This window comes from Engystomops pustulosus, chromosome 4 (assembly GCF_040894005.1).
Source record: "Engystomops pustulosus chromosome 4, aEngPut4.maternal, whole genome shotgun sequence".
NCBI classification, from domain to species: Eukaryota; Metazoa; Chordata; class Amphibia; order Anura; family Leptodactylidae; genus Engystomops; species Engystomops pustulosus.
In genome coordinates, this window is record NC_092414.1 from 165882423 (window position 1) to 165899898 (window position 17476).

Sequence of the window (17476 nt, forward strand, 5' to 3'; positions counted from 1 at the left end):
TTACTGCATCTGGATTTATTCTCTGCTGTCTCTGGTAACATCCAGCATATTCCAGTATATAAAGCAGGAAGTGAAACATGACAGCAGTAATATGTCTACCTTGTGAATCCTAAGGGACACCTGACATACTAATTAGGAGTAAAATTAGGATAAAGTGGTTACTTAATGTTACTTTGTAACACTTAGTGCACCATTACCTTTACATGAGTATTCTAATGGTCGTCTATGATCAGGGTCTGTTTTCCTTTCAATATGATAGGCTATCAGTATCAGGCTGTATGGCTGCAAAAGCTCCAATGTATAGATTGTACATACATCTACTTGTAGTGCTATGACTCTCACTAAGCAGTTGGGGTCAATTGATTGAGAACCCCACTGATCACAAGGTAGAACATGGGACCCCTTGACTTAAAATGATTGGGATCCCAGTGATAAAACCAAACTAGACCTTATAGGGCCTAAATTGTTTTCACTCCCAACACCCATAAAGTTATGTCTCAGCGAATTGTGTGAGCATCAATTTCCAACAAAGTCACTTTCTAATTGCAAGTTAATTGTTCTTAAATTAAAGAAGGGAAATGTGGGAACTTAAATTCTTTGGATTATGGTGTATGACTAATATCTACCAATTACAATACAGAATCCATAATAAAAGCCAACCTGTAATTAAATGCAACAAAGATAAATGTTTAATATAGATGTCTAAACTACTAACAAAAAATACAAAAGACCGACTACGATCACACAACATTAGATATTTTTCTGGACATGGCAACAAGTTTTTCTAGATGAATATCTGAGTGTTAGCAAAACTTCAAAACTAGTATTATGCAGTAAATGATATTCAACTAAGTTTCTGTGTCACATAATTCAGCTAATGCTACTTAATGAAGCCCAGAAACTCTCACAGATCCTATTACACAATCCTTCTCCCAGCTCTAAGCTTACAAAGTAAATCATCTTGTTTATTGTACGTCCAATGTGGCAGAATGATTAGAAACAATATGAAAAAAGTCAGATAACTATTTCTATTTTCGGATTTGTACATGCCGTTCACTGTGATGAGCAAAATAATACAGTAAACTGGAATAATACTGGCCTAAAAGTCCACACGTTACACAAGATAGGTAAACGGAGGTGTGCCACAATAAAGACCTGGCCTAATGAAATGCATGGCAAGGTAAAAGTGAATGCCCTAACAAATATGTAATTGGGGGATTAAGCAGCCTATAGAATATAAATGAAATTAGTAAATTCCTACAGTACATCTAGACATTTTTAAAAGACCACTGTAACACTTCTGGAAGAAGAAGATGGAAGAGAACTTTGGTTTTACCAATAGGTTTTACTATATGTTCAGTCATGTGTTCTTATCTAAAGAACTAGTTGAGTTCCCAACGGATCAACTACAGCTGAAAGGATTGTGATAGTATACCATAGAAATGGGATCAGGGTAGGACAGACCCAAAAGATTACCAAGTTCCCAAGCAGGGCCGGCGCCAGCATCTGGCATACCCGGGCAAGTGCCGGGGCTCAAAGCTACTAGGGGGAGGCACACGGCCAAATCTCAGTCCTCAGCAGCTGGGAAGTGCCTGACGAGGGGTAGAGGGGCTGATTATAATATAACCCATGAGGGGGCTGTATATAAAATAACAATGGTGGGGCTGTTTGAGATAATAAACTAGGGAATATTATAAGGAACAAGGGACTGTTTTATTTTCTGAATTTTTTTATGCCTCCACATGAGTTTACTGCAAATGGGCCCACTGAGGCTCTGTGGCCCAGGGGCCTACTGAAACCTGGAGCCGGCCCTGTCCCCAAGTCCAAACCCATTTGGAAGTGACAAGACAAATCACTTGATCAATGCACCCTACATGGAGTTTCACAGTTTGATTTATGACTGGCCTTTACTACATCACCTCTGGTGGGTCCACTGAATCCCAAGCCAACACTGTAGTATGATGGGAAACCACCTGAAAGGCCTTTTGTGGTAGCTCTAGGAAAAATTTGAGCATTCACGTTGGATTGGCGAATCACAAGAGAAAATACAATACCTATGATAGAACTAATAAGGGTCCTGGTAATGTGTATTACATAAAGTATATTACATTGCCACAGCTGCAAGCAAAAGAAACGAAAAGGGAACAAGCTAACATGTTGTGTCCTGAGCTTTTTGGCACATGACCGTCCATAAATATACATTTTTTGATTCCTCTTTCCACGTTAATTGCCACTCAATCCTTATATTGAGAGATTTGTATGCCGCCTACGTGGGGCACCTAATCCCATGTCAGCAACTTGCAACAGTATTCAGGTCATTTGGTTAAGGTGGGGAAATGTAGACACAGCTTTCTCCCCACATTGACATTAACAGTGTTTGAATAGTTTTCTTAAGATTTATGTTTGCCTACAGTTTTATGGATCTTAACTCTGTAATAGCCAGCAGGAGCATGTTTAACAAGACTCAGTCCATGATGGCGGGTTCTGGCACCATTTGGTTAATCATCATTGCACTTAATGTCTGCCTCCTACAAGACTCAGCGGGTATGGCATTTCAGGGTGTAGCTCTGAACTGGTTCAAACAATACCTCTTTTTTTATGATGGATAATGAAAAGCATATCAGCCCGAGTACAAGTACAAGCCTAGGAGAAAGGTCAGGGCAACCTGCAAGACACACACAGCTACCAAATACATTTTGAGAAGAGTCAAGCTGCCAACACAAATAAGTATCAGTCTGGATCTCAGCAAAACCCTCAGATTCCTCAGCATGTTATCTCTTAGCTTACCGCCTGCTTTTGGCCTACATAAACCCTGAGACTGTACTAAAAACAATCCGGCTGTTTTATGTAATGGTGGCCATATGTTTAACTCTTTCTATAGCAGTTGGCTACATCAATCAACATAAATTCCATACATAGTTATCACTCTCACCCCGGAATTCTTAGGCACATCATACTTACACTTCTCTCCATCTTGACCTGAGAAATGTTATTCTGAGGCGTGATTTGCCATGAGTTCTTTAAAGAAAATCCTATTGCACTGGAAGGCCGTTCTGCAGTTGGGATAAATTTCTTGAATGTGCATCGAAGAAGTCGGACTGGCCCATCGTATATCTGAAATCCACGAATTGGGTATGTCCTAGGTCCGAAAATAACAGGAATGTCCAGCATTTATCACTTCTTAAAGTGGATAGATGAATATTAAACTAATAGTTAAAATGTTTGTCCACTTTCAGCAAATAATTTATATTGTTTGTGTAAATAAAAGTTATACAATTTTCCCAATATACTTTCTGTATCCATTCCTCACAGTTTCCTAGATCTCTGCTTGCTGTTCTGCAATAGAAAGTTTACTCAGTGGATAGAAATGTGTCCAAGGCCATGTGATGTCACGCAGATACACGGCTCATTATATCACACGGCTCTGATTACTCGCTGGGATAATAACAGCTTGTGCAACTGTGTGACATCACATGACCATGGGCAGGTTTATATCCACTAGTAGTAAACAAAGAAGCTTTCTATAGCAGGACAGCAAGCATAGATGTGGAAAACCATGAGGAATTGATAGAGAAAGTACATTGGGAAATTGTATAATTCTACTTTACACAAACCATATCAATTTTTTTTTCTGAAAGTGGACAACCCCTTTAACTTAAGTGAATGCATGTCTTTGCATTATTTTTTCACAATCTATTATAAGTGCCATAATGTATTAGTATTATAAATCGCAATGTGTGAATATAAAAAAATAGTATAAACAATTAAAGATTATGCACCTTCTGAGTCTATCACCTCCCCAAGCAGCATGTTATAGAGAAATGTACTGTGATTTCAAAAATTTCAATCCATTTCTCTACACTATGCCATTTCCGAGAAATTCCCATTGTAATATGTATGCTAAGGTGGTTGGTGCACTGAGGTCATGTCCTTGGAACTGAACCACCAGCCTCTTTGTCAGATAAACAGAAGATTTGACTTATGAGAAGAATGGGCAACATTAGAAGAGAAGAGTGTTGTAAGCAAGAATAGCAGTGCTCTATGTGCTGAGGACACACACAGGTGCACCAACTACCTCATTATGAAAATGAGAATTTATCAGAAACCGAATAGTGGACAACACTTACAAGGAAAATGTATTGTAAAATTGTTTTTCAGTTTGTATAACCAATAATGCTGAATGTAAGGATTCATTCACTTCTCCATAGTTTTTACGCCAATTTTTTGTTCCATTTGTCTGTCATTCTGCTGGACAAAAGAGTGCAGCATGCTATTGCCCTATTATTACTGGTATATATGTAACATACCTGTTCCGTGGCAGTGACCTCTGTTCCCCTGACCCTCCACGCCCCCAGTAGCTGTTCTGTCCACCATGGGATCCCACATTGTCACTTTCCCCTACAAAGATGGAATCAGTTATCTCCAGACTTGACCCTTCATCAGTTGGGAATGTTCCATCACTGGAAATAAAATATATGCCCTTAAGACAACACATTTACAATAAGTGATCACAAGTAGTCACTAAGTTTATTACAAGAAAAAATGCATGACTCGTCCAGCAGCGAGTAGCAAAACCAACAACCGACTATAAATAATTATAGGCATTGCAATACTACCAACAGAATCCCAAACCTTCCCCAGCGTTACATTTCTAGGAATTTAATTATGAGGTGTGAAAATGACTGGTTTATTGCCAGGTATTACAGCGAGGGAGAAGGTTTAGCTTCAGGAAAGAGAAGCCTGGTACAAGATGTGCATACATTCACTGGTGATTCATCGCCTGGATCAGACCTCACTCAGCGGTATGTATGTTCAAGGCCTGGTAGCTGCAACAGAAGGGGAGCTGCGTCTCCCAGATGTTTGAATTGACAGAGGGGAGTGGTATACATGGAAAGGGTAAAGTGGTCATTTCCCTGAGAAAACACTTTAGTGTTTTTCAAGTTCTAGGTAGCAGAATTAGAGTAAGAAAAAGAAAATAAAGTGTAAAGTGATAACATACTAACCCTATTACAAGTATGGGAGAATCGCAAATAAACTTTCCCATGTCTGTCACATGTCCTACAAATAAATTGAATAATGATAAATGGATTATTACCTGGCCAGTGTAAGTCCAATTCCATTGTCTGAGAACCTAAAAGAGCAGAACGATCATAAGATCAGAGCTAGGAAATACCACAATTAATGTGGCTTTGACTAGTGTTGTATCGTAACTTCTAGACGGTCATTAATTTCAAAAATGTTTATTTATAATAATACTTATCTTTTAGCCTGTAATTATATGTTGCCTGTAAAGTGGACACACTTTATTTTGTCCCTTTAAAGGGAACCCATCACCAGGTTAGTGGCTAGAAGCACCTAAACTTGTAAACAGAGAGCCTGATACCTAGGCTCACCAGTAAAATCTGATCTTGGGCCAACCACTGTACAGCTACAAGTACAGTTTGTTACATAATATAACCATATAATTATATGAATACATAGGATAGCTGAGTAATGTTGTATGCTAAATATATACATAAAGTACATAAAGTACAGAAAGAGTACCTTGTCCAGCACTAGTAATGCAGGGCTGGGGGCCAGTGGATCAGTCTGAGCCTGGAGATCACCAGGTTTGAGGCCCTAAACTCCAGCAGTATAAGCAATGCTGATGGTTATACTGCTGATGCTGTTGATTCAGATGCCCAAAATCTGTTGAGAACAACTAGTAGATTACTCACGCTGAATTCCGGAAGATGATGTCCCCACCCCTAGCCCATGCACCATGATCATTGTTCTTGAAGGCTATGAGCCTATCAATGAAAGCAGGCACTCGAGGCTTGGTTGGGTCTGAATCTTGGTGAGGGCGGAAACTGAAAAGCAAATAAAATGAAGTGAGCGTTATACACTAGGAAAGATAAAATTGAAAACCAAGTTGGGATCAATAGTATCTCAGATATATATGTATATATATATATATATATATATATATATATATATATATGTATTATATATGTATATATAATGATAGAATACATGTATATGCTTTGTGTAGGGATCCTGTCATCAGGACACCCCCTCCACTTATACTTGTTACAGTGTTAAAAAAGGACCTGGGGGGACAAGCTCAAGCTTGATTGCTATCATACATTAAGCAATATCTGAGAAAAACTTTTATTCACTCATCTGCTGCAGGATAAGTGAGTCACCAAAGTTCGTCTAGAAATTCCTTGCTGTCCTGAGTTATCAGCAGCAACCCGTCCCCTCCAGATTAATATCTCATATATCATCTGCCTCCTTTTCAGGGAACCTGAAGCAAGAGATTGGGAGGCAAGAGGTGTTTAGCAGGTGCTGAAGCCAATAGCTCAGGGCACTTCACACATAAAGGAATTCTGAGCAAACACTTTGTCATTTTCATGTGACAATAAAATGTAATTTTTCCCAGGTATACTTGGTTTACTATAGCAAACATTTTTGAACAGTGCTCAAAAATTGACCTTCGGTGTTTCAGTTTTTAGGTGTTAAAGGGAATGTACGACCAAAATAAAGTATGATAAACCACGGGCAATTACTTATGGACGCAGGGCACTGTGACTGTGGTAATCTTCTTATATTCATTATCCATGGCCACCTTTCTTCTAAAATCAACTTTTAAAATTATGCTACTGAGCCTGGAGGTCTCATTGGGTATTACCAGAGTCCTCCATGCTGCAGCTTTACAGGCTGTTACACTGTCTTATCATCCACACTTCCCCCTCCCTCTGCCAGATGTAATCTTATTTCAGCAAAGAAAGTTTCAGCACAAACTGGGAGGGGGAAGTGTTCCTGCACAATATAACAGTCACATATTTTAAAAGTTGATTTTAGAAAGAAGCCATGGATAACAAATATAAGAGGATTACCACAGTCACAATACCGGAATCTATGAGTACCTGGTGCACCTGGTTTATCATGCTTTATTTTGATGACAGATTTCCTTTAAAACCAAGGACAGGATCTAAAACTGCACCAAAAGTAGCATGAAAACTGTATACAGTTCTTGACGACTGAGTTGTTCACATATGAACACACCCGTAGGAATCTATATTTGAGAAGGTTGTTAACTTTTGCACAGTGCAAAGACCATTTGCAACATAATAAGTAAATACTCACCGGGCATTGTCTATTGTTAGATACTCCCTGGGGTTCTCTGCACTTGCCACGCTTGTCTTTACACCTTTACCAATAAATAAACCAGCCTAAAAAAGCAAATCATTTGTGAGTAGAGTAAAATAAGGCTTACTATATATTGAGTGCATACAACTTTTGGACTTACCTTAAAGTTGGAATGTACTCTGTTATTGAGGAATATTCCCAGGGGAGTAAATTCTGAATGCCCTTCTGGATACTGGCCCTCCGAAAGACCAGACGGCACTCGATGAAATATGAACCATATGCCAACATCCTGGAGAGGCCAACAAATAAGGATTCTAAAAACATACATGGCAGGATCGGCAAAGTAAGAGTATTACTGTAAACGATATGGTTAGATAGCTTAGAACGCTTCTTATAAAATACCACTTTTGGCTTTGTTCATTTATTCCCAAAATTTGCTACGACTCACCTGAGCTCCACCTGCTGCATTTCCAATTAAGTTGTTATTAGGGTTTGATATCCAAAATGTACTGACAGCCCTAAAAATAGTAAGAAACATTATATAATGTATATATTAATCACATATCTATTTTCACTACTCACATTAAACCAATATTCAGTAAGAGTGAGAGATGCTACCACAAATGACAAAAACCATGCCAATAAGGCAAGTAACAAAATGGTTTTACTGTCCACTGTGATTGCAATCACTTGGTCAGGTGACCACTTTAATACCACCATTTTACCCACCACTGTGCAGACATTACTATACTTCTGTTTAAATTACTGCTGACCAATAAACTAGCGTCTTACAAAAACCCACACGAGGCATGTGGTCATGGCTTTTGCCCCATGAGTCAGTAGCTACATGTGTTAGATTTTTTCAACAACTCACAACTTACATGCATTCTGCACTGGGAACAGGAATATAATCTCCATGGACATTTTCCCGCATTGCCAAACACATGGCCTCATTTCGATCAGTGGGTAGAATAGTTCCGGCCTTTGTGACCAGTCCAAGATTATGGTAGAAGGTGTTCTTTTGCTCCACACCATCTTCTAGAAAGAAGCAGTGGCCCAGTGTGTCATAGCCAATGGTATCTCTGATCTAGATGTACAGAATAATAAAAAAACATTGATATACGCATTACAAATAAATAAAAGATCTTGCCATAAAAGAGGCACTTGCTCAGCGGAATGTTCATGTGTTCTTTGTAGAGGAAGAGGAATAAACAGAATCCGAGGATCTCGTACACATTAGAATTGTATATTATACAGTTACTATTCACATTGAGCAATAGTGGCTCATATAAATAACTAAGAATCAGGTGCAATTAGATGACAAGAAAACTAGTTAAATTGGACAGCAAGTTATGTCCTTCAGAAATGTCTGATATTCTCATAGACATATCACACAAACTATATACTGCGCTCTTACCAAGAGACCATGAGTTCCATGTATAGCGACACATCTCGAAAAGCAGTGATGGATGGCGAGATTATCAATGTAGGTTGGGGGGTTGTATCCACCTTCTTCATCCACAGCTCCAGTCATGTGAAAATGAACTGGGTAACTTCCCAATATTTGCTGTCCCATGTGTGTGACCTCTACCCCTGAAAGGTGAACTGAACTAAAGTGTCTTTGTACCTACAGAAGAAAGAACACAAAATAGATGACCGGATTACAAGGAATGAAGGAATGGAACCAACATATAAATATATATTAATAAATTATTCATAGTGATATATATTACCTTAATTTGACCCCCAAAGGTGTCATAATTGAAGAACTGACAATGGTTATCACCATAACAAGAGGACTCCATTTCCCCTTTAATAACAATATTTCGGGTAAGAAGTCCAACCTCTGCTCTCATATCAACGCCATCAATGACTTCCCCAATATGCAGATACAGGGGGTGGCCTGAAGAACAAATATTACATAAAGTAAAAGAAAAGGTTATCTCAGAGCACAATACATACACATACTATTGGCTCAAGGGGATCATGGCTATATGGTTACAGGGGTTGCACAGCAATTCTTTACATAAACCATGGTCGGCTAAGTAGACAAACACTGTGCCTGTATACAGATTCCAAAATTGGAGCTCAGGGACGCCATCCCATTTCACGCAGATGCTCAGAAATATAAGCTCTTCTTGTGTACTCATTGGAAAACGCTTCAATAAAAATAACAAAGTTCTACTATTCTACTTTTGACAAACCCTCAAAAGCCAGGTTAGGTTACTACAATAACTTCTATATGCAAGTTAGCTCTATTTCAGAGGGACAAAAACTGTCTCCCAAGTGCCACCTATTGGTAACTTCTCTGTAAGTCAATGACCAGATGAATGAGGAATTCACCAAATCTACTAGAACAGCATTGTTCCTGGGTTTCTATTCTATATCAGTACAAAATTTGGTTGATAAAAGATCATAAATCAATCACCTCTTTCCAATGGTAGGATGCCTAATAAACAATTGGCTACTTTCACTAATATTACAAGTGAACGATATACTGAGAGTAAACTTTTATTTAATATAAATACGTGTTAAGGTTATGTGTAATGTGAAACAAATTGTATATGAGAAGATATGGAGCACACAACAAACCTAGTGGTGAATGCATGGCTCCAATTGTAAAAGAGAAGATGTTAGCTACATTACATAATAATATGTAAAACAATGATATTAGTCCAATTGTCCTAATGTTAATTATATAACATAATGTAAAATAACTCAGATCCTTCTAAAACGAATGTCAGAAAGTCCTAATTCCTTGTGAAATTAAGGATTATTAATGACAGTAGTCTGAGTATTTTCTTACCATCAATTTTGACCTGATTGCTTCTACATTCGGGGCAGTGAAGCAGATTGAATTCTTCAGCTTGATGCATGGAGTAATCAGTGCTGGCGATGACTATCCTGTTCCCAGGCAACCAACTTGTAACATCATCCGCTAATGTCAGGATGATGCCCCTGGACACCGCAACTCGGAAGCCATTGCGCGGGACTCCTGATAAGTGAGAGGAAAAGTGTCAAATTCCGGGAGAACTAGATCAGACATCCTGATTATTGTTCTACTTGCTGATGAATTCAACAGACAAGAAAATGACTGTCATTCTGTTAATGAATTAGCTGAAACCTAATTATGACATTATATATTCACAATGGCATATAGCCATATAGAGTATACAGAGGGCTGAAATTATCAGAAATTGGTCAACTTTAAATACGTATCTCTTCTCAAATTCTGGGGAACAATAGAGACTTTTTGGGTTTACTGGTAGTAACAGTTATGTATCATTACATTCTGCCAGTGTAACATAGTTACCTTTCATCCAACCACTGTAGGCAGTGACTGTAAAATGTACCCCACCATAAGTCTGAAACTCTCTTGTTGCAATCGCTAGTCCGGTTGTCCCATTGCTCTCATACTGTTTTCTGTCCTCATTTACTTTTAAAGGCCCATCTCCTAGGATACCAACCAATGCCCACGGCTGCCTGAAAGAATAGACAAAAATTTTGTGACATCATAAAAAGATGCGTCCATATTGTTAAAAACTGGAATTTCGGATGTCACGATTGACTTTCACACATTATTTGGCGTTCCAACCTCTATGTACACATACTTTTCATACACCACCAGCTAACATACAGTATATTGTGTACAATGGATAATTACATCAGAAATCCTTGATAGGATCAGTCCATAAACCATGGAATTCCCTACATATTTCAGATCCACTGATCCTTCTAATTCATCTAATGCTAAGTAAATATTTATAGCAAAATACATTGGTGTGTAATAGTGTGATAAGAGAAGCGGGATACAGTGTGAATAGACCCTGTGCAGGTATTATTGTAGACTAGTCTATCCCCAGACTCCCTTCTTACATTCCTCACATAGCTGTCATTTCTCAGACACAGAAATGATGTCCAGGTAACTTGGTATTTACAGTGTCTATCTGTTCTTGATATCTTATCAACAGCCCAGGAGCTGTCCATGGTAGACTTCCCCCTGCTCCTACATGTTTTGCTTGAGAACTTCTAGACAAGCCATTAAAGCTTCCAGCAGACACAAACACTTATAGAAAATGCTTCACTCTGGAACACTTTTCATTAAAAGCTTCAATTAACATATGTCTCCACACTATGATACGCAATCAAGACAAGTGCATAGACAATAATACAAGTGAACTCATTTCTCTAGCATCTTTGGAAATTAAAACCATTCCAAATTATTCCGTTTCTAATACATATATAAAGTTGTAGTGATTTATTAAATATTTTTTTCATACTAAATCCATAAATGACGAATATGATAATAGATGTAGCAAATGGCGAAATACGGGCAAACGCTGGTCTGATACCTGAGATTAGACTTTACGACAGTCTGTTTAATGGAGTTTGGATGTAGGGGCATACTTGGTGATGGTCACTCACTTGCGCCTATTGCAAATGTTAGGTAAGCATATCAAACATATCCCTCAATGTTTATTTGACCCAATGGGGATGACCTTTCAGCTAGTGGCCCTGGCAGTCACTTTAAAGATTGCCTTTATACATACATATATTTTCTGTTTTATAGCACATAAATCCTGACCCTACTCTGAACAGAGCTTACAAAGTAAAAGCAGAATAACCATTCAGTTATTAATATTAGTCCAACATCTCTTTTAATAACCCTCAACATCTATTTCTTTTGCAACTAAAACATGTAATCTAACAATAAAGGACATGCTACAAGGAAGGAGCACATTCGTACACATATATGACATAGTAGATAGAGACATCAGGTGGTATGCATACAAGGTCATACAAGGTTACCTGTAGCCCAGATGATAGATGTATCTGCTGTTCAGAACTTCTCTCAGGTATTTTCTTACATCTGGGCTTAAACTCTTTGCGGCTGAGTCTCCCACTGCTGCGGCCACCACCTTACCAGGACTTTGTTTGGACAAGAATTCTTCTAACCGCCTTCCTTCCTCCAGAAACATGTGGGTATCAAACCTTTCAGCAGCTTCAATACGACCAGTCTCTGGATCAATAATCCTTATATTGATCCCCCGACTTCCCCAGTTTTTCTCCCATTTGTATGATCCATGAGGGAGACCACCAGGATGCAAGGTTGCATCTAGAAGTGTCCACGATAAAGGTCTTCTCCCATGTAGTTCCAATATTCCTCCTTTATCTACACCAATAAATTTCTTTCCAAAGTCACCTATGTCTTCCCCCTCGGTGGACTTTCCATAAAGAGATATGGTAGCATCAGAGCTATAGGGGCATTGTGCTGACCCAATGTGCAGAGACCCACCATTTCTAATTAAGATATTCTGAGTTCTTAGAGTTATTGGTATTTGGTCATCTGCAAAAACTAAAGACCCTGAAACACAAAAATCAGTGCAATAAAAACAGGATAATGCCCAAAGTACAGTCATCTGGATATTGATAAATTTACATCCACATTAATGGTATTTGATCTTTACATTATTTTAATCTGAACATTCAACTTGTGTTTATTCTAAAATTTGACAAGAGATTAAAGATGGTAAAAAAGTATTCTGGGAGAAGTCCAACTCAAGCCTCCACAACAATAGACAAGTGAGGAGAACCAACAACAAATGTCCAAAGTGCAAACATTATTTTACATGATGGATCTATCACTGATTGACCTTACATGCGCTGTACAATTTCCGGTAATACCACATATAGAGTTCCATCCTTACCCTACATAACCCTTTTTCCCAGAGCATCAATCATCACCCCACATCATTATTTACCTCCATCCTGAATTAACAATGAGTGAAAGGTGGCTGAGGATTCAAGCCTAAGGGAAACACCATGTCCTATAACGGCTGACCTTCGTCCATCATGGCCAGGGTGCCAAGGGATGAGATAAGGCTTCTTATCAGGACACCTGTCTGCAATACATTCTTATATCATACTTAGCAGACTTAATACACTGCCATATTGTTTGCATGGAGGACAGATTACAGATACATGCGGGAGAACATAGGACATAGGGTTTAATTTGAAGACTTGCAAGTGTTTCGGAACAAACACAGACAGAAAATATGTGAGACACAAGAGCTGAATGGAGAAAGCAGCTTGCGCAGAGTAAGATCAGCCAAGAGAAAGCAGCTCACAGTCCACCCACCTGTTGCCTTCTGTTTTGTTCCCGGTATATGAGGCTATGTTCCTGGGCAGCTACCGTGTCACTCAGATAGCCGAGATGTGAATTAAACAGAACCGAAAAGTGATGGGTGAAAATGACCAAAAAAAAAAGTCACCAAAGCCAAGAGACATTGCCTGAGAGTCCTGCACCTGCTCATAGGGTCTGCCACTACTGTGCACTTGCTCGTTATTGTTGAGATGTTTGTTTTAGCTTTTATGTAGAACAAATCAGCATCCATACCTGGAGTAACAGTGACGGTAAGTCTCACCTGTCTGGCTGAGCTATCCAGGGAGTGGGATGATGAGAGTTACTGCTGGTGATCACTGGTAGTGCTGGTCCTCAGCTCTGCTGTGTGTGCTGCTGTGGATGCTAAACTCTTTCTTATATATAGTGTGTGCTCTCCTCCCTCTGTTACCACCTTTCCTCTATCTCCATCCCTCCTCTTATGTTTCAATCTATCCCTCCGTTTCATGTCCCCCCCTTTTCTCTTTCCCTCCCTCTGTACACTTTGCTGTGTCTCCGGTAACCCTCAAGCTGTAACCTCAGCAGTCAAGTCTGAGTGCTCACTCCTCCTCCTCCCCTGCTGGTGACGCCAGCACATGCTGCACATACCAGCATTAAAGGAATCTGCCGACCACTTGTTGCTGCACTCCATGGACGCAAACGCAGCATCACCTGACAATGCTCAGCAGAGAACTACAAGCCCCAGCAATACTTACAATACAAACACAGACACTAGGGGTGCATATGTCAGTTTTTTGTCTACAAAATGCTTGACAATTGTCCCATCTGCTAAGTTTTGCCAAATGTAAACTTTTCAACTAAAAAGTTGCATAGGCCCTGCAGACATTAACTCTTTCTGTGCCACATTCATCAAGCTGTCTAAGGCACTGTGCTGAATCTGACGTGCAAAAGACATCTACAGATCTGGAGTAAGATCCTGCCTAATGTCCCTCTATGTTCCCATAGCACAGTGGTTCAGTGTATGAATCCTAGGTAACACATGGATGAGGATAACACAATTGATATGATCTTTACTAAGCAATTCTACATAAACTCTATATAATTATCCCCATATGCAGTGTCTGTTGTTCTCTGTTATCAACCAGCCTATGGCGACCACAGGCTTACAGTACAGTTATTCAATAGTGACAGAGAGGACATACAATGTAAGAACTTTATCTCACATAAATCCAGGCCATACTGTATAACTTCCAGAAAACAAAAATAGAAAAGCTGAGTTTGCCAGATGTAGCAGAGCTGAGTTCATCTTTTGGCACAGCCCATTCTAATATCATGTAGCTATAAATAGGACTGGATGCTGCATTGTGTTAATACAGTTGTCCAAAGAAGTTGCTGGACTGTTTCCATCATTTCTATATACCAGACTACCAGCGCTCCTACCCGGTAGATTTTTAACCTCCTGAAAAGGGCCAATAATATAGGATGCCCCATATGGTCATTGGGCTCTGCAACCAAGGAATTTGGGCCACTGATCTATATATGGGTGGTACTTGGTGTTTGTAAACTGGGAGGGTCCAGGGTCTGTATACAAAGAAAGACTGGTCTGGGGTCTGAGGTTGTAGTTTGTATAAAGGGCTGGGGGTCAGTATAAGAGGGGTCTGTATACGGGTCAGTTGATATCACATATACTATTTGTGGCAAAGTCCAAGGTGTAAATGTGTTCCCTACAGGGATTTGTTCCCTACATCAAAGGAATCTCCCTGTGGAGGTGGGACCCTCATCTATCTGACAAATGATGGGGTCTTTAATATTCTGAACCTCTGCTACATGTGTACATACATGTCCGTGAATAGTTCTAGTTCTCATTATAATCTGCACTTTTACAAGCTGTTTAATTTACGGGATGTATGAAATGCCTCTGCCGGCTACATTTATTAATACATGAGATGCTTGTATGAAGCAACTCCACTTCTCTCACCCCAGAGGTTCCTGTGTTCCTGACAGGCATCAGTGTTGTGTCATGCTGCTGTTTACTACACTCACGTTACATTGTGAAAGCTTACGTAAACCTTCGAGCAGGATGCTCTGGTACACACACACTTACACAGGGCTAAAATAGGAGCTTTCATAAGTAAATCATTAAAATTGCAAAACAAGAATAAAACGTTTATCAGCAACACTGCCGAAAATTCCAGCATGAATCATCCACATCTGATTTATCAATCGACATTGTTACAAATGTATCTGGTGCTACCAAGTGTCGTAACTTCCAAATTAAGATTATCCTATTTACAAAGATGCATGGGAAGGTTTCTGGGGGCTTCTCACAACAGGATATGTGTCAGCTAAAGTGTTGATGCTGAGGATAGTAACTTTCTACAGAAACCACTGGTTTCGGGGGAACAATATTTTGAATTTACCAAAACACCAAATACAGGGAAAATGTTCTCTATTCTAATTCTCTATGTAATACCTTAAAGGTTTTTTTTCGATTATACATATTAACAACCTTACATTATAGATCATCAAAATAGATGAGTATGCCTGTCCATCAGATGTTAGCAGCAGCCAAAACAAACACAGCTCCATTCTTTGTATAGTGGATGTGCCAGGTTACTGCAGCTTTGATGCACCCAATTTTGAAAAACTAAGTGACACAAACAAGTAAGCTTCTGTTCAACTGGACTGGTCCGATATGTGGACATCAGGCTTTCCGAGAGTCCTGAAGACTAATTAAGTTTATTTATGCCTTTATATGGGAGCAGGTAATGGATTGGCACACAAGTGATGGGGAAAGCTGGGTGACAATGTCTGTGGGTACTTTGACATAAAACATGTCTTCTCCAAGAAACAATACCTTATGAACTTATAAAAATGTATTTGGAAATCATTTTCTCTTTTATTACTCCTGGAAACTACCGGTAATTCATAAATTGACAAATGGACGATACCACTCCTCATGTGAAAGAGTTGTGCCCCAACAATTTTCAGCAGTGTCAGAGTAGGCAGTGATATCTCTGCATCTAGTGACACCAAGGTGACAATTTATTCATATATTTCTCAAGTTTTAACTAAAAAAGTAATTGTACTAAAGTAGAAAAGTAGCCAAACACATTGTTATAAGAGTCTCACGGCAGAAAAGACTACAACAGAAGGCTACACAGTGTGAGGTGTAGCATTAGCAGAAAACGTGGTACGTATACCGATGTACTCGTCACCGAAAACGTGGTACGTATACCAATGTAGCCGTGCAGCTTTGTGTTGTAGGCGTGTACTCCCTCCAGTAATTTGTGTTATAAGAAAGTCTATGGTAGACCAGAACTTCATATATATTTGGTTTGCTGTTTGCATTAACTAAATAAAATGAATTAACCCTATATTAGTTCAAGTTATTAATCGTACACTAAGAAGGATTGGTATCCTACTTAGGTACAGTGACGTACTGTATGCCACTACCAATAGTGAAAAGGGAATGGCTCAAAATTTAGAGAATACTAAAAGACATGTCCTCCAGAAGGACACACTTACTTTTCACTTCTCTCCACTGTGGTCCAAACATAAGATCCTACCCCCCAAATAGCTTGCCACTGGTTATAAAATGGGCTGTTTGGATGACCGCCAGGGGTACAAAGCTCCTAGACCAGGGGTAGGGAACCTATGGCTCGGGAGCTGGCTGCAGGGAGTGCTGGTAAGTGAATATTCTTTTTTTTTTTTTGCTGTGGCTACTTATCTACTGGGGGCATATTCTGTGGCTACCTATCTAATGGGGGTATATACTGGGCCTACCTATCTACTGGGAGTATGTGCTGCGACTCCCTATCTACTGGGCGTATGTGCTGTGGCTACCTATGTTCTGGGGGGTATGTGCTGGGACTACCTATCTACTGGGAGGCATGTGGTGGGTGTCCGGATTTGGAGTAGTGAACCTCCTGAACCACCGCGGACTATGATGTAAGCAGACACCTGGGAGCGGAATGTCACCCGGTCTTTACCAGAGCCCGCCGCAAAGCAGGATGGTATTGCTGAAGCGTGGTACTACCAGATCGTTACACGGGCGCGACTTGTCCACGGTGGCAGCCAAGGTCGAGGTGCAGGATCACTAGGCAGTCTCGTGGTCAGGAACAGGCAGACAGTCAAGGCAAAGGACAGGTCCGGGGTCACAACAGGAAATCAACACTTGGAAAGGAAACACTGTGGAAAGCTTCCTCATAGGCATGATGCACT

The 17476-nt window shown here is 39.7% G+C and overlaps 2 protein-coding genes across 4 annotated transcripts in view; both read right to left on the bottom strand.

Annotated features, from left to right (window-relative positions):
* CEMIP (cell migration inducing hyaluronidase 1) overlaps positions 1-13939 on the bottom strand; it is an 89473-nt gene extending 75534 nt beyond the window's left edge. Inside the window, exon 1 of the mRNA XM_072148470.1 lies at positions 13557-13939. The gene's annotated coding sequence lies outside the window, so the exon portion shown is untranslated. The remainder of the gene's footprint in view (positions 1-13556) is intronic.
* LOC140127600 (cell surface hyaluronidase CEMIP2-like) overlaps positions 1-17476 on the bottom strand; it is a 59651-nt gene that overhangs the window by 15174 nt on the left and 27001 nt on the right. For all 3 annotated transcript variants that reach the window (XM_072148466.1, XM_072148467.1, XM_072148468.1), the window contains 14 exons: positions 12894-13034; positions 11941-12496; positions 10445-10614; positions 9938-10126; positions 8865-9034; positions 8549-8758; positions 8013-8218; positions 7580-7649; positions 7292-7420; positions 7129-7214; positions 5718-5849; positions 5096-5131; positions 4308-4460; positions 2962-3139 (listed from right to left, as the gene is read on the bottom strand). In XM_072148466.1, coding sequence (XP_072004567.1) covers positions 2962-3139; positions 4308-4460; positions 5096-5131; positions 5718-5849; positions 7129-7214; positions 7292-7420; positions 7580-7649; positions 8013-8218; positions 8549-8758; positions 8865-9034; positions 9938-10126; positions 10445-10614; positions 11941-12496; positions 12894-13034 — 2426 coding nt within the window. The remainder of the gene's footprint in view (positions 1-2961; positions 3140-4307; positions 4461-5095; positions 5132-5717; positions 5850-7128; positions 7215-7291; positions 7421-7579; positions 7650-8012; positions 8219-8548; positions 8759-8864; positions 9035-9937; positions 10127-10444; positions 10615-11940; positions 12497-12893; positions 13035-17476) is intronic.